Genomic DNA, 15,520 nt, shown 5'->3' with positions numbered 1-15,520 from the left:
CCGTATTAAATTCCACCCCATCTACCGTGATGAGTGAATCCCAGCTGTACGGTCCACCTTTTATGTCTTGATCCCTTACCCACCTCTTCCACAATGTGGAAAAACACCCTGGCAACCCACCCAGCGAGTCCCACGCAAGGCCACCTCAGGGAGAAGCCTCAGGAGGCCGGAAGCTTCGCGAGTCTCAACAAACCCAAAGAGCAAAGAGGCATCCAGACCTGGAGGACGTAGACGGGCACGGCAGCAAGCAGGGATTGGGAGACGGGAGGCTGCGGGCTGGGCTCCAACGGGAAGACCACGTGCCCTGAGGGGTCATCCTGGGAAGGCAACCGCACACAGCTCAGTCACCTTGGCCCGAGGAGTCCCGCTACCTTGAGACGCAGCAGAACCAGCGCACCCGCCTTCCAGGGGCGGCCTGAGGCCCAGCAGTGACCAGAGCCCTCCCCCGAGCCCAGCTCGAGGCCCAGCTGTGTGGCCCCGCGGCCCGAGAGCCAAGTACACAGAGGTGCTCAAAGAGGCAGGGTCAGAGCTACACATCCTCAGCGTTTAAACCTCTTCTCTCCCAAAACCCTTCCAAATCGTCTTCCAGCCCCTGGAAAGCGAGGCTGAAGGTGACCGTGTCCCTAGAGCCACGGAGGTGGGAGCAGCCGCAGCTGCAGGTCCCCGCTGGCCCGGGCGCAGCCCAAGAGGTGGCCGGCCCTGCCCTGAGGGGCTCAGTGCGGCAGAGAAAATAAGAGAGAAGCAAGCTCAGCACCATTTCCACACAGGCCACCTCCTCCGGGTGCATCCTGGCACAGGATGAGCACGCTGCCTTCACCCGGCCCCGTGAGGAGAGAAGCTAAGGCCGGGGGACCCAGCAGCACAGGAGCCAGATGCACGGCCAGTTGTCTGCGGTGAGGCCACGGGACCTCGGGCAGGAGCGGGACGGAGTGCAGAGGGCAGGCTGCAGGGGAGCTGGACATGGGGAATGCGAATCCTGCCCGAGGGGAAGTGTGGACACAGTGGAGTGACGGACAGGAGGGGTGCAGGACGGGGCGGGACAGCTCACGGGCTCTTACCTGCAGCAGCTGGAGCTGGACGCACGGCAGAGCCATGCCAGGCACTGCGAGGCTGCCCCACAGCCAGGCTCCCGGGCCAGCATGGACGTCACCTTCCCCCGTGCTCAGTGCGGGCCCCACGGCTCCTGAAACACACAAGGCCCCCAGACGCACGGCCGCTCAGCCAGAGGGAAGAGGCCGAGACCAGGCCTCCGCTTCGAAGCTGAGCAAGGCTCGCCTGTCTTCCGCACAGACGGCTCAGGCCACGCCGTCCTCGAGGGTGGACTCCTCCTCACCCTCGAAGCCTGGGGCACGTGGGGTCCCTGACACACGGAGCACGACCAAGCTCACGGAAAAAGAAGGGAGGGAAGCCGGCTGCATCCCCCCGGCGCCCCCCTGCCGGCACCTCAGCACCTGCTAAATGGCTCTTTCTGTCCAGCTTCCTCCGCAAAAATTATCACTTTCTTGGTTTCATAACAACATGCTTTTATAAAAAATTAAGCACAAAGAAGAAAGAAAACACCCTAACACCCAGAAAGGGTTTTTCTGACACAGGAACCCTGGATTCAGCCCCGGTTCCACCACCAACTCCCCCTGACCCTGGACAGGTGCGCTGAGCTCTGGCCCCGGCCTTCCACCGCAGAGTGCAGGGAGGATGGGCCACGCGGATGTGCTCAGGGCGCAGGACCGAGCCCAGCGGCCAGCGAGCACCCAGGGGTGGAGGCGCTGTCACTGCTGGGCAGACACAGGCACGGGAACGGCCTCACAAAGACAACCTTATGGTGAGCAGCATACGAGCTCACTTAATAAAAGCACCCATTAAGTGCTGTTGAATTAAACAACGCCAGAAGAACAAGTGAGACTGAACGACTTGTTACTTCCAGAAAACGTCTAATTGACCTCAAGTTAAAGATGAAAACGACGAGAGGCTGGCCGGCTATTTAGGTTCTGTCTCCCTTCTGACGTGCACGGTTGGCTCTGCTGCCCGACGAGCCAGCCTGCGGGCCCCATCCCCGGGGTCTCACTGCCGACTCCCCTCCGTGTGTGTCCTCTGGGTCCAGCCCCAGTTCTCTGCCTGCCCCAGATGCCTGATGCCCCTGCCGCTCCCAGCAGGATTCACTCCCTCCCCTTCAACAGGGAGGAATTCGATGTGCCCCCTGTCCTCCTGGGGCCTGTGCTGTTCCAGCCACCTCTGGAATTTTACCTGAATCATTGTTATGCTTTGAAGTCTTTTATCACCCTCATATATTTCCCCGCAATACAAATCTGCACATAAATTGAAATTTTACTTATTTTTAAAGTTTTCTTAAATATACTTTCTAGAAGTGAACATTCATCATCTGAAAAAATGAGTTACCACTGTAATTATCAGAAATGCAAACCCAGTCAAAATAAGACATTAAACTTTGATAATTATAAAATATTAAAAGGAAAATTACACTGAAAAATGCATCCAGAGGAGTGCACTGCCGGCCTGCTCCCAGGTGGCTCGTGTCTGTGTGAGCACTGAGACTGGTAAACATACATTTTTGCCAATTAAAAAAATGTTTTAATAAAATGCTCATGTGCTTTAGTTTCATCCCAACTGTGCAGCTGAAGATTCAGCTCATTTATGTTGGACGAAGCCCATGTAACACGGTCAGCCTTACTCTGCTGAAGGGTCCGACTTCATTTTTTAATCCAAAAGAACATACCAAGACATGCTTCAAGGAATATCATGAAAGCACTATGGAGTAAATTAAGGAAGGCACCAAATAATGCATCTTTTGAAGTCAGTTTTAAAAGTAGGCAAGATTTAAATGATGTAATTCTAATATTCATTATGTAGTCGTATAGCATAAAGATGAGATGAATCGGAGCCATTTCTCCTTATTACGCTGTAATGACTCAGTGCCAGCTGTGTGGGTCGCGCTCTAAGTTATCTGTGAAACGAGAGCTATGATCAAAGCTTTGCTTTCATTCGTGAATGTGGGCACGTATGCTACTCAACTAGGGGGAAATTAAGTAAAAATCACATGTACAAATCAGAAATAAACCCCACTAATTTTTTCTACACATCACGACTCCGCATTTCCTTCATACTTAACGGAAGACAGGTCCACACTGCTAAAAAGCGAGTAACTGGAATATCACTGTTAATAAGACCAAGCGGAGTCAGCTTTAACTACTATATCAGCACACTTAACCTGAAAGAAATCACGTAGGTCCTCTTTTCAACGTGTACCTTCAATCCAGTGTCTGGGAATCTGGTGACCCCACAGACCCCATGGCTACATTTACAGGAATCGCTGCCGCTGGCATGAAGGCTCTCTCTCGCCCGGGACAGGAGGCCCGCAGCTGAAAGCGGCCCCCGTGCGGGCACCTGTGCCGCCCGGCCTTCCTGGATCCTCTCCTCCAGCAGCTCGTCTCGCGGCAGCAGCGGGGGCTGGGAAGCTGAGGGTCTCCGGGGAAGTGCGCCCCCCATGGGCCCACCACACGCCCCAACTCCAAGCACCTCGACACGCGCCCCTGGGAGGCCTGCCGGAGGGTGGGCGGGCGAACTGGCCACGTCCACCTGTACAGGGCTCGTCCCCGGACCAACCCACGGGGCCTGGCCGAGGGGCTCGGGAAGACCCCGGCCTGTTCCGCACCCTCCCGAGGGGCGTGGTGAGGCTGGTGGAGACACAGCGGGCGCCTGTGGAGGGAAAGGGGCAGGAGAGCCTGCAGTGGCCCCCGACTTGACGCCAGTAGAGAACGCAAGGAGGTTGGGGCCCCCCAGGCCCCTCTCACGCCGAAGACCCAGGCAGAGCACGAGGAGGGGACCCTGACCCCCACGGGGCGGGCGTTGCCCAGACTCCCTGCTCGAGCCATCGCGGTGGGTGTTCTGTTACACGACCCCAAATGACAGACTGTGCCATCGGGTACTGTGTCATCGACACTCAAGACGGCCACAAATTAACCCCACGCCTGAGCGTGACGGAGAAGTCCGTCTGCGGATGCCTGAAGGCACGCAAACGCAAACCGAGGGTCGCCACACGGAGCACACGATGACCATGAGGCCCCGAGTCCTCACCAGTAAAAGATGCCGCGGCGCTAAACATAACGTGACTCACTTAATTAACAAGCCGATCAAAAGAAAAACCAAACTTCCTTTTCCACGGCGGAAATCCACAAACTCTTACCAGGCAGGCAGTCCTCACACTGAACTGAGCATTCTCCACATTTATCCACAAAGCTGATCTGTGCAGGGTGACTTTAAGTGGGGGACAGGAGAGTAAATCCAGCAGCAGATACGTGTCCACTAAGCAGACCTCAAAGGCCCATCCTCTTTGGGCCTCAGACGGCAGGGTGAGCTGGACTCCACACTGCACGCCAGACCCCTGGCCCGTCCGTGAACTATGGGACCCCCAGCTCCCCTCCCAGGGCCCAGCGAGACCAGGTGAGGCCGGCAGCACAGACCCGGCTCGGACCACGTGCGCGCCCACCCCAGCTCCACCGCGAGGCCCTCGCAAGCACAGCCCTGCGCCACAGAACCTGCCCTCCACGCCCAGCGGGCAGGGGGACCACGGGGTCACTCGCCACTGGGGGTCCCCGTCGGAGCCACAGACACAGCAAGAAGCTGCAGGACCGCTCCCTCCATTCTGCAAGGAAGGCGATCCGACAGGACACAGCACGGACGCAGAGGCACTGGGGCCGAATTCACTGACGTGTTCAGGCCTACACAGCTGTCGAGAAGATGTGCTATAAAAACCGATCGTTCACAAGGAGAGACATGCACGTTACTAACAGGAAAGACCAGGGTACTGTATCACTTCTTCCAGATAAGGACACACGGGCAGCTCATGCACGTGGAAAACGACTACCATCAAAACGCAGAGCGTGGTCTCCCAGGGCGGTGGAGCGCAGGCCAAGCAAGCAGCCACTTCCTTTCTCCCCGACTAAGCCAGCGTCACCAGAGCCACGCACGGACCCCACGCTCTGCTCTGCGCCCAGCGTCCCACGGGCCAGCCCGCCGCAGGCCCCCAGGGCCCTCCCACCATCTCTCTTTCCTCAAGACGCACCAGGAGTCTCACCAAGTTCATCTTCCACAGGAACTGAAGCCTGACGGGGGCTTTAAGTTCCTTTGGGATTTCCAAGGAACTGAATAGAAGACGTCAATCAACACTAGAGGCACAGCGGCTCGAGCCAGGTATGGGGAGGCCCTGAGCAGGCCTCATCCAGGCCGGGCGTCCTTGTCACTGGGGGTCCCGAGACACCTTGTTCCTGTTAACGTCATCGTGAGTGAGATCGTTCATTCCTTTTTTCCTGATTATTCTAACAGAAAAGGTACGACCTGGTATCTGCACGTTCCCTGTGCAGTCAGCTACCCATCCTTCCCTCGAGTCAGCTCCCGTGGGTCTGTAACCGTCGTCGGGAAGCGACCGCCCTTCTCCCCACGCAGCCGCCCCCACCCGACCTTCCGCGGATGTGCCCGGCGCCCCTGCGCCGCTGCCCCGCTGCGTCTTCCCCACTGTGATGGGAAACGACGCTGCCAGTCCGACTTGCTTATTAGGGAAATCTGTCTGCTTCCTAAGGATGAAGGTTTATGATTTTTAAAAACCAGCCACAAGGACGTTTATCAACTGCCTTGTTTGGCATCGGCGAGGGCACGACAGCGCCCACCTGACCCCCCACCCCCACCCCGAGAGGGGCCGTCGCCCGGGCGCGCCGCATCCACCACACTCACAGTCGGTGAGACACGGCCTTCCCGCGTGCGACGCGGTGCCGCCAGGCCCCTGAAGGCTTTGCAGCCTGCACCGTGGGGTCCGTCCCCCTCAGGTTCCTACCCAGAAAATGGGGCGTCAGTAGCCATGCCTCAGGCTGCCGTGAGGACGTGGAGAGGGAACGGGGTCGGGGGAGCCCAGGACGCAGGGCCCAGGACCGGCCCTCGTCTACGAGGAACTCTGTGGGACACCGGGCGGGACGGGGCACCCGTGCTGGCCGTGCGCCGAGTACAGGCGTGCGTGTTCCCAGAGACGTACAGACGAGCCCACGCCCACACGCGCTGATGAGGGAGCAGGGGCACCCTGCCAACACCGAGGGGCCCTCAGCAAGGTCTGCGGTCATAGAATCAGCCGCAACATCACTGCCCCTCAGAGGTGCTTCTCGCTGGGGGTCGGTCGGGGCCCAGTGACATGCAGGGACGCTGTGGTATGGCACCCAGAGGGGCTCCATGCAGGCAAGAGGGACGTGGGTGGCGGTGCGCTAAGGCACAGCTCCTGGGCAGCACCTCAGGAGGGCACTGCCACCCCGAAGTCCAGGAGGGGGACAGCACACGGGGCCAGAGCCACGGCAGGGCCGCCCCGCAGAAACGGGCCAGGGAACACAGCGCGAGCAAGGTCCTGGTCCCCCCCTCCTGCCCACCTCCCAGCACGGGAAGGCCAAGCAGGTCCCGCTGGGAAGGGCAAGGTGAGGACCCACCCAGAAAGGTGGATGGACCCCCAGAGTGAGCCAGGGCCGTCCACCGCGCAGGCCTGCCGGTTGCACGGCCAGCCAGGCCCAGGGCCGGTGGAGGGGGCGGTCTATGCGGACCGAGTCCTCCGCCCAACCGCAAAGCCGGGGCCTGAAACACACACAGCCCCGCCCACTACCCTCCTTAATCTGCTCCCACAGCCTTACAGAGGCTCTAGCAGGAGCGCCCAGCAACACCCACAGCCTTCCCTGCAGGCTCTCCAGCCCAGCGCCCCACCCAGGCTGCATCCTGCCTAGGTCGCATGGTCCCTGGAGGCCCTCACGCACTCAGAGACCGGGCAGAGCTGCCCTCGCCGCTTGTCAGAGCGTGTGCTCAGCGGCCCGGCCCCGCCTGCCCGGGGCCCCCACACTGGCACTGCGCTGACCTCGGTGGGAGGACCCCAAGAAGCCCCCTGCTCCCCTTGCCTGCTCTGTGTCCCTGTGGTTTATTTTCACAAGAACAGGCGGAACAACCCTTTAGAAAATACCACGTCCCTCTTCTAATCACGCCCTCATGGGAGCCCAGTTCTGACACTGACCCCCAGAGGCCCCAAGCGGCCTGGCCTCCTGCTGGCTCCAAGCTCGTTCCCAGAACGCTCCCAGCCAGCTGCTCTGGACAAAGGGCCCGTGCTGAACGCACTCCCCGGACCCGGGCCCCGCCAGGACTGCCCGTCGCCCGCGTGTGTCCACGCGAGGCCTCTGCCCTACGCGAGCCTGCGAAGCATCGGGGACCGGCTCCTCGGGCTGCTCGCACCCCTCCTGACTCACCGTCTTCCTCGATTGCTGTGATCGCAGGAGCCTCCTCCCCGCAGCACCTCAGGCCCCTTCTGGCCCCTCCCTTTCAGGTCCCGCCCACTTGGGAAAAGACATGTCCTCCTTGTGAAGGGTGCCTTCTCCACTGTCCTTCCTCCAAGCTGCAGCCACAAAGGGCACTCCTGCGGCTGAAACGGGGCACTTGGGTGCCATCTCAGCCCCATCACTTTCCGGGGGATCCTTCCGGGTCCTCTCCTCTGAGTCACTGTCTATGCCCTCCCTGCAGGTCTTGCTCGTTCCTCGGTTTATTTCAAGGGCCAGAAGCTCTGGGACAACTCTGACACGAGGGGACGCCTCTGGTGACCCACCGCTCGGGTGGGCTTGGCTTCTGGCTACAGAACCTTTCTTCCATTCCTATTTCCATCAGGAACAGAAACCAATTTTTAGAATAAAGAGAGGATCTGTTGAGAAGACAGTACCGCTCCTCAGGACCCTTCACTGTGAGACCTGAGTAGCAGACTTCCTACCGCAATCACCTCAGGCTGCCTAACCCGCTGGGGGACAGCGGACCAAACGCGCTGCCGACCCCCAGGTGTGTTTTCTGGGGAGCGGTGTTCTATTTTCAGAAGTCACCATCCTGGAGACGCCCAGGCCGTGGGCGATTCCCATTCCCACGGCCCCTCGGCAGGGAGCTGACCCGCCTCCACCAGGAGCCGACCCGCCCACAGCTCAGCCCCAGAAACACTCACTCCAACCACGGCGTCCAACGCTGGTTTCTGAGTGATGATGATTTCTGTCTTCTTGGAACACCACGCATCTTGTTGCAAGGACTCCAACTTGCAATCACGTGGTACAGAGGATCTCTATTTACTTTGCACTGAATCTGTGGAATTCACTTACGCTTCCCTTGTATCCTTTGTAAAACTGCTCAGACAGACGTAGCAAATGGCAGCCCGGGAGCTGTACCCACTTAAGGCTGCTCTGTTTGGCCCACACAGATTTTTTAAAAATCTGAGTAGGTTTTCACACTTAAGGGTCAAAATCAGGATTTCTGACTCATCTTAGTCTGTTCTGTTTCCGTCTTGAAAGACTCAGCCCCTCCTCCTTGTTCAAGAGGAAGGCGCCCTGCTCGGCGCACCCGCCCCTCCCACACAGAACCACCACCGCCAACCTTCCAGGGCTGCAGGCACTGCACACGCCTCAGCCCAGCGCAGCCCGTCGGGAACCCCCAGTCCCCCCCCAGGGAACCCTCAGGCCCTCGGGAACCTCAGCAGGTGCTCTTCTGCCTGTTTTACAGAGAAGGCTGGGACCCGAGAGGCTGCCTGCTCAAGTTCACGCCACCACACGGCCACCTGCTCCTCCTGGAAGTCTCTAACCAGCTCCTATTTCTTCTTTCACCCAAGAGTTTTTACTAAGTTTTCTTTTGTTTTCCAAATGATTATTACTGTGTTTTACCACATTACGGTCAAAAACATGTACTACCAAGCTGCTTTTTCCTAGACTTTGCTATGGTTTTCCTGACGCCTAATTTGTTCAGTTTAATTTATATAAATATTCCACTGTCATGGAATAGAATCTATTAAAACAACTTTACTAATCCCACTGTAAACATATTTTACATCTTTATTTTTTCTGCTTATTCTGCAAATAATTAAATTAACAAACTCCAATACTGCTAGGTTTTTATCCAATTCTCCTGGCGTTCCATCTGTGTTTACTTCATGTTGTTCGCTACTGTAAGTTTTCATATAAATATTCATATAAACGGTCACAAGTCATGGTAAGACTGTTGATCATGTGTGAACAGCAACCAAAACAGGAAAAGTCTTCTCTGCCCCAATTGTTTTTCTCTGAATTCTATGCTTCTGATATTAGTATTAACCCCTGCTTTGTAATTTTTGTTTTTTGTTTTGCTTTATCTTGTCTTAATTTTAACCTTCTAAATACTCCTGTCCACAATATGTCTCTCCTGGACATCGTGTGGTTGGGGTTTTGCTTTCTGCCTCAGTCAAAACAGTGGGGGAGTCCCACTCATGTACGTTTTCACCGTCACACAGACGTGTGTGCTCTGCTGGCTACACCTCCTCCAGGGGGCACCGTGCCTGCCTGCCTTCCCTGCCCTTAAGGAGCAGAGAGCGCACACCCGTTGCCAGTTCTCAAGTTGGGTGCTTTTTTTTTTTTTGAAGCTTACTTTGCTAACTGTCAGCTTCAAGAATAAAAGTTTCTCTTTTATGTTGAGAAAATACTCCTGGTTTGAGGGGGGAGCCTCAGCACTCAATAGCAACCCAATGGGAACAGTCTTGGATTTTAGACCCTATGTCCACTTTTCAAATCGTTCAGACTACGCATTCCCTACGAACCAACGGGCGCGCTGCACTGAACCGCGGCGACACTGCGAAGCCAGCGTCTACACGACTCGCCTCCACCAGCAGGCCTGCTCCTGCGGCTTCTCTGCTCTTGGACCTATACACCACACCCCGAAACCCAGGAAGTCCCCAAACCCAGGTTTCTCCCAAGTTCGGTGCCAAAAAGAATGTAGCAGCAACACGCGACCCGGAAGCACGTGAAGACAGTTTACAGACTTCCTGACTCACTTAAGTGAATGCGTTTCACTGAAAAGCCAACACCAGAACCAGGCGTGGTGAGAAATACGGAATGTGTGTGCCACACTCCCACCCTAAACCGCAACACGCTCTGAGTCCGAAGCACAGCAGCGTGGGTGCACGCCCGCCGGGCGTCCCAAGGCAGCCGCGCCCTGGGGCAACAGGCAGCGGCACAACCCGCACCCAGTGGGGGACGGGCACCCCGAGAAGCGGCTGCTCCAGGGCTGCACCTGGTGGTGCCAACCAGTGAGGGGAGTGCCCCCCAAGAACCATGACGGGGCCTGGCAGGAGGGCATAAGAGTCCAACCAAAAGAGCTGCCAGCGGCCAAAGGTGGAACAATTCGAGCGGCAAAATCCACACGGATGGTATCGACTATAACGCAGCACTGACTGCATTACGCTGAAAGACAAAGTCAGCGTCTTTGAGCCTGTACTGATATAACCGACTGAACGGACGGGGAGAGAAGGGACAACTCTTCCTTCCAGAAAATTCTAATTAATACACGCACAGGAGGAAGGAAATGGAAAATCACCGTTGGACCACCACAGTAATGACAGCACAGGCCAAGCTGTCCTCACACGCGGAACAAGCGGGCGGGTGAGAACAGACCTAGCGCAGCGTGGGCCCGGGCTAACCTTGCCCCGTCGCCCAGCCCCCGGGAAGGAGTCTCGAGGCCTCTGGAACGCGCCACCTGGCAGACAGGCCCCTTCAGACAGTTTGACAATGCGACTCGGGGTGGCAGCCTTGGGCCACAGGGGCATCTCGGCCTCCGGAGGGGGTGGGGCCGTCAGCACTGACCACAGCACCAGGGACAGGGCGGCTGGTAGCTTCACTGGGAGTGTCCTCTGCCTGCAGCCAACTGTACTGTGTGTCCCTTTGCTGCGATAATCCATAACCATGGGTTCTGAGCCCTTCTAGAGAATTCGTGAACCCAGAGAGTCACAGGGACCCTCACACTTGCTGGTGGTGTGAGAGTGGGGTAATCCTGCAGGTCTGCACTCCAGCCCAAAGTAGCCACCTCAAAACAGACATTTATCACTACAAAGGGAAAAGCAGGAACTTCACCATGGAGGACACAGTAGACCCCACCTTAACCAAGGGGCCAATGTCAGCTTTGCCCTAGTAAGTTTACCACATGGACCCCGACAAGATGCAGGGACAAGGGCACCTCACTTTGGGCCCCCCAAAACACACAACCTTGGTCCAATCAAGAGAAAGCACCAGGGCTTCACTGGTGGCACAGTGGTTGAGAGTCCGCCTGCCGATGCAGGGGACACGGGTTCGTGCCCTGGTCCGGGAAGATCCCACATGCCGCGGAGCGGCTGGGCCCGTGAGCCATGGCCGCTGAGCCTGCGCGCCCGGAGCCTGTGCTCCGCAACGGGAGAGGCCACAGCAGTGAGAGGCCCGCGTACCGCAAAAAAAAAAAAAAGAAAAGAGAAAGAGAGAAAGCACCAGACAGACCCGAAGGGAGCGACGCCCTGGACTGAAGGACCAGCATCTCGACAGGAGCATCTGGAAGGTGGAGGAGCAGACGCAGAGGAAGAGGCCGAGGGGCTAACCCAGGACCCTGGGCAGAAGAGGGTCCTAGGGGACTGTCACGCGCACGTGAGGTCAAAGCCCATCAGTGGCCCATGTCCCAGTCCTTCCCCAGCTTTGTGGACACACGTGATCTCGGAACACGTCCACACAGGGGAGGCTGGGTGGAGGGCACAACAGCTGGGGACAACACACATGGAAGCGTGTTTCCGCAAGTCTAAAAGGCCACCAAGTAAAGGGTCGGGGGAAACACACAGCTGGCCCCGAGGGTTCTAGAAAAGGGGCTGTGGGTCTCTATTTATCTTCCTCTACCTCTTGGCTGTTACGGGACACAAGAGGGCTTTCAAGGTCACATGGGGCAAAGGTGAGCATAGGTGAGCCTACACACCCCAAGAAGAAACTCTTCTCCTGCGTCCATGTGTGAAGGCTGCGTGCTGGACAGGTTCCAGATTTCTATTTCCCTTGAAAGTCGACAGTCAACGAGCGTATAAAGTACCCTGACCACCCCTGGAGGATGCAAAGAAACCAGCTAGCTCGTTATTTTGAAAACTGATTAAGAGAAAAGTTTAGACACTTCTGCTGACTTTCCTGTATGAGCAGAAGTATTCTAGCTTAAAATGGGCAAGACATCAGCATCCTCCTGCAGCCTAACAGTCCAGACCCCGGGCGTCCGCAGCTGGGCCGGCCATCAGGGCCCCACAGACTCTAAGTCGAGTCAGAGCAAAGCCTCCAGCCGGAGCGACTGGTTTACAGGAAACACGGAGACAGAGTGACCTGTTACCCTGAAGCGCGAGACCCGACAACCCGACGAGGCAAACTGCCCAGCCTCCAGCACACACACGCACACGCACACGGGCGGGGCTACAAATGTGAAAGAGACCCCAGACACGCACCAACCAACAGGAAATACGGGCCTTACTTGGGTGATTAGAATAAACAGGTATAAAAACATTCATGGCATCTGAAACGACTGACAATGGGACCGCTGGCTAGATACTGACGTTAAGGAAACACGTACTGCTCACTCCGAAAGAAGCGATGGCAGTGCCTGGCGTGTTTTTAAGTGTCCTTGTTTTTTAAAAAGTAACGCTGAAATATTACAAAAACAATGAAAACAAAACTGTCTCTACAGATGCCGCCCCCGAGCAGCTCCACTTCCACAGAGCTGAGGCCCCGGCCCCTCACCAACTGTGCCCTCGTGGATGCCACCACCACCTGCCACCGCCACCTCTGAAGCTCCCCCGCCCCGGCCTTCGGGAACCGCAGGGCTGGCCCTCCTCAGCACAGTGAACGCTGACAGGGCCCACGCTCACCGGGGGCACTACTTACTGCCCCAGAGAGGAGGGCGCTACCGTTACGTGAAGTAAGACGCTGTCATATTAAGAAAAAGATGTAAGGTAGTATACTGCTAACCCTACATGCCTTTCGATATTTTAAAATGTATTTTAGATAAATATTTTTATACAATGAAATCTACAAAATAATGCTATTTGAAGAATTCAGCGTCACCTTCACAAAAGGCCTGACTACAGTGTCCCTTAAGCACTGTGCCCACCATCGCATTTTCAGGATGGGTGGAGGAGGTCACACACTATCAGGTCCTGTCTGGTCCACTCAGTGTTCTTGAAGAATTCAAACAAGATGCCGACACTTTAAAATCAGAAGCGTTCCTGCGCTGGGGATCCACAGCGCCACGTGCCCCCTGGGGGGCTCCACGAGACGTGGCCGGCCCCCTCCCCGCACACAGCCTCACCTGTGTGGCTCCCAGCTCCTCTCTGCTTTTTTTCCTTGGCTAGTTGAATGGCTCGGGAATCAGTTCTTGCTGAGCCCCCGCCTTCCTGAGACCAAAGAAAAGCGTATCAGTCACGGGGCCCAAACATTAGAGGGAGGGGAGCGGGGGACCTACTGAGCGCGGGGTCTGCTTCCTCAACAGACCCTAGCAAAGGCTCAGAGAATCCACATCCAGTGACAGCGACAGCTGCACGGAGTCTGAGTTGGAACCAAATACGTGATTTTATTATCCAGAGTAGCAAAGTTTATTCCTTCAAAGTCTAAAACATAGTAAAATATTTTACACAGAAACCATCTTAGAGTGAACTGCAGACCACTCTGCTGTCTGAACACAGAACCAGTGCCCTCAGGGACCAGGACTCACTGACTGCGGCCCCTCCCCGGGTTTCAGGACATGTCATACCACGCCCGCTTGGCCACCCCGGGGGCCCAGGCCGTGTGCCCCACGGAGGCTGCTCAGGGCAGGCGCTCCACTCAGGGTCTCACCCGGCAAAGCAGAGCAGTAAGTGCATCACTGAACCCGGGCGTTTACCGAGGGACCTGACGTACGCACACGGGACTGGGAGTGCCACACCCCTGTGGACGCACTGCGAGGACACGGTGGAACCCTCGTCCCCACAGAGAGAGGCTCGGGCGTACCTGCGGCCCCTTCACCACGCGCCTTCTGGGCTCACAGATGCCAGGCTGGCCCACGTCACACAGCTAGCGAGAGAACGGACAGGGTCAGGGTCAGTCTCGTGCTCCGCCAGCCCTCGGCCACTGCTGCATCCCTCACAGAGAACGCTGATTCAAAGCAGTAACTTTTCTTTATATCACGGTAAACTAAGATTTAACTTTCTGAATATAAACATCACCATCAAATTTAACCTGCACCACAAAGAAAAACCTACTTGACCACTCCCACCTGAGGCTGAGAAAAAACATTCTCTTAAGAATCTCTGATTAAATTACTTTAAATTATATTAAATGTATAACTGACATAAATATAGTTAAAATATATTAACTGCCAAGCCTCACAATTGGAGAAGTGCTCTTATAACCCTCCAGAGACAAAGGCTCCCAGACCACTCCCTTTTTTTGTTGTTGTTCATTCAAATTAAACATTTTTGTGTGGTTTTAGTTTCCATTAAGCCTTAAGAGACAGTTGATGTCACAATTCCTCTTGGCCACGACTCCATCTGAGGATCTGCTATTACGTGATAAGCTCAAACGCAAAACATTTCAACATTATGAAATACCCCACGTTTTCTCAAGAAAAGACAGGTTATCACCAAATCACGGAACTCGAAAAGACCTTAGAAATCATGTAGCCAAAGCCCCTCATTTTAGAAATAAGTGAGAATTTAAGGCTCAGACACGTTAAGTGATTTGCTCAAGGTCATAAAAACTAGTCCGTTCCAGACTCGAGATTGGAACTCAGATTTCCAGACTTGCAGGCGGGAGCTCCATCCTTTCGCAAACCCCTAAGAAACGTCTGCACGTAGATTAATCCAGAACACCGCACGACGGGTGCGAGACATGACCGAACAGAGCACTTCATACCACGTAGAAGCCGCCGGTCCCCGCACCGAGTCCCGCGTCTTTCCGAGCTCCGAGCTCCTCTGCAGGGCTGGACTCCACAGGCCGCGGCGCCCCTCCGCTCCACGCCTGCGGTCTGACGGCGTCGGGGTCGGGGGCCGAGTCCGGTTCCACTTTGATGGGAACCAGCAGCTCCGGGGCACCGCTGTCTCCCTGGGGGCCGCTCGCAGAGGTCAAAGCCTGGGGGTCCCGACTCAAGCTCTTCACGGGCAGAGCCACCAGACAGCCCAGCGCCCCTGCGTCCACGGCCTGCACATCACCTGCAGCGAGGCCGCCCTGCTGGAGAACCGTGGCTGCCGTCCCAAGAACGACGGGCCTGTCTGGGCCCAGTGGGACGTCATTGTGGGCCACCAAGACTAGGGGGCCCCTGGGCCCTGAGGCAGCCTGACTGGCAGGGAGGCCCCCCCCGAGAGAGGCGCTCACAGAAGTCACGTCGACAGTCAGGATTCCAGTGCGCAGCGCCTCGTCAGAGGTCCTGGGGGCACCACCGCTGTCGCCAGGCGTGTCGGAGAAGAGGACCGCCAGGTCCACGCTGCTGAACGCACTCTGGCTGGGGCTGCTGAGGTCACTGCTGGGCGCGAGCGCACTTGGAGCTCCCCGCGGAGGGAAGAGGTCTGAAAAGGAAGGAACCCTCTGGTGACCTCAGGCCCTCAGAGCCCAGGGAGCTCTGTGTGTGCTCAAGATGTGAGCAGGCGGCCACGCTCTGCAGCAAGGCACTGTGGGGGACATGCCCGGCGCCCTGTCCACGCTGC

At 56.7% G+C, this 15,520-nt stretch overlaps 1 protein-coding gene across 2 annotated transcripts in view; it reads right to left on the bottom strand.

The window, feature by feature from the left end:
* Positions 1–15,520, bottom strand: part of ZXDC (ZXD family zinc finger C) — a 32,507-nt gene that overhangs the window by 6,441 nt on the left and 10,546 nt on the right. The window contains exons 6-10 of one of the 2 annotated variants that reach the window (XM_060110729.1): positions 14,733–15,382; positions 13,830–13,892; positions 13,153–13,237; positions 1,059–1,183; positions 219–317 (exon numbers count right to left, since the gene is read on the bottom strand). In XM_060110729.1, the coding sequence (XP_059966712.1) occupies positions 219–317; positions 1,059–1,183; positions 13,153–13,237; positions 13,830–13,892; positions 14,733–15,382 (1,022 nt within the window). The remainder of the gene's footprint in view (positions 1–218; positions 318–1,058; positions 1,184–13,152; positions 13,238–13,829; positions 13,893–14,732; positions 15,383–15,520) is intronic. The other variant, XM_060110730.1, reaches the window with a different exon arrangement.

Source organism: Mesoplodon densirostris, chromosome 10 (assembly GCF_025265405.1).
Source record: "Mesoplodon densirostris isolate mMesDen1 chromosome 10, mMesDen1 primary haplotype, whole genome shotgun sequence".
In the NCBI taxonomy this organism is placed as follows: domain Eukaryota; kingdom Metazoa; phylum Chordata; class Mammalia; order Artiodactyla; family Ziphiidae; genus Mesoplodon; species Mesoplodon densirostris.
Note: the sequence above shows the minus strand (reverse complement) of the source record. Positions and strands in the feature narration are given on the sequence as shown.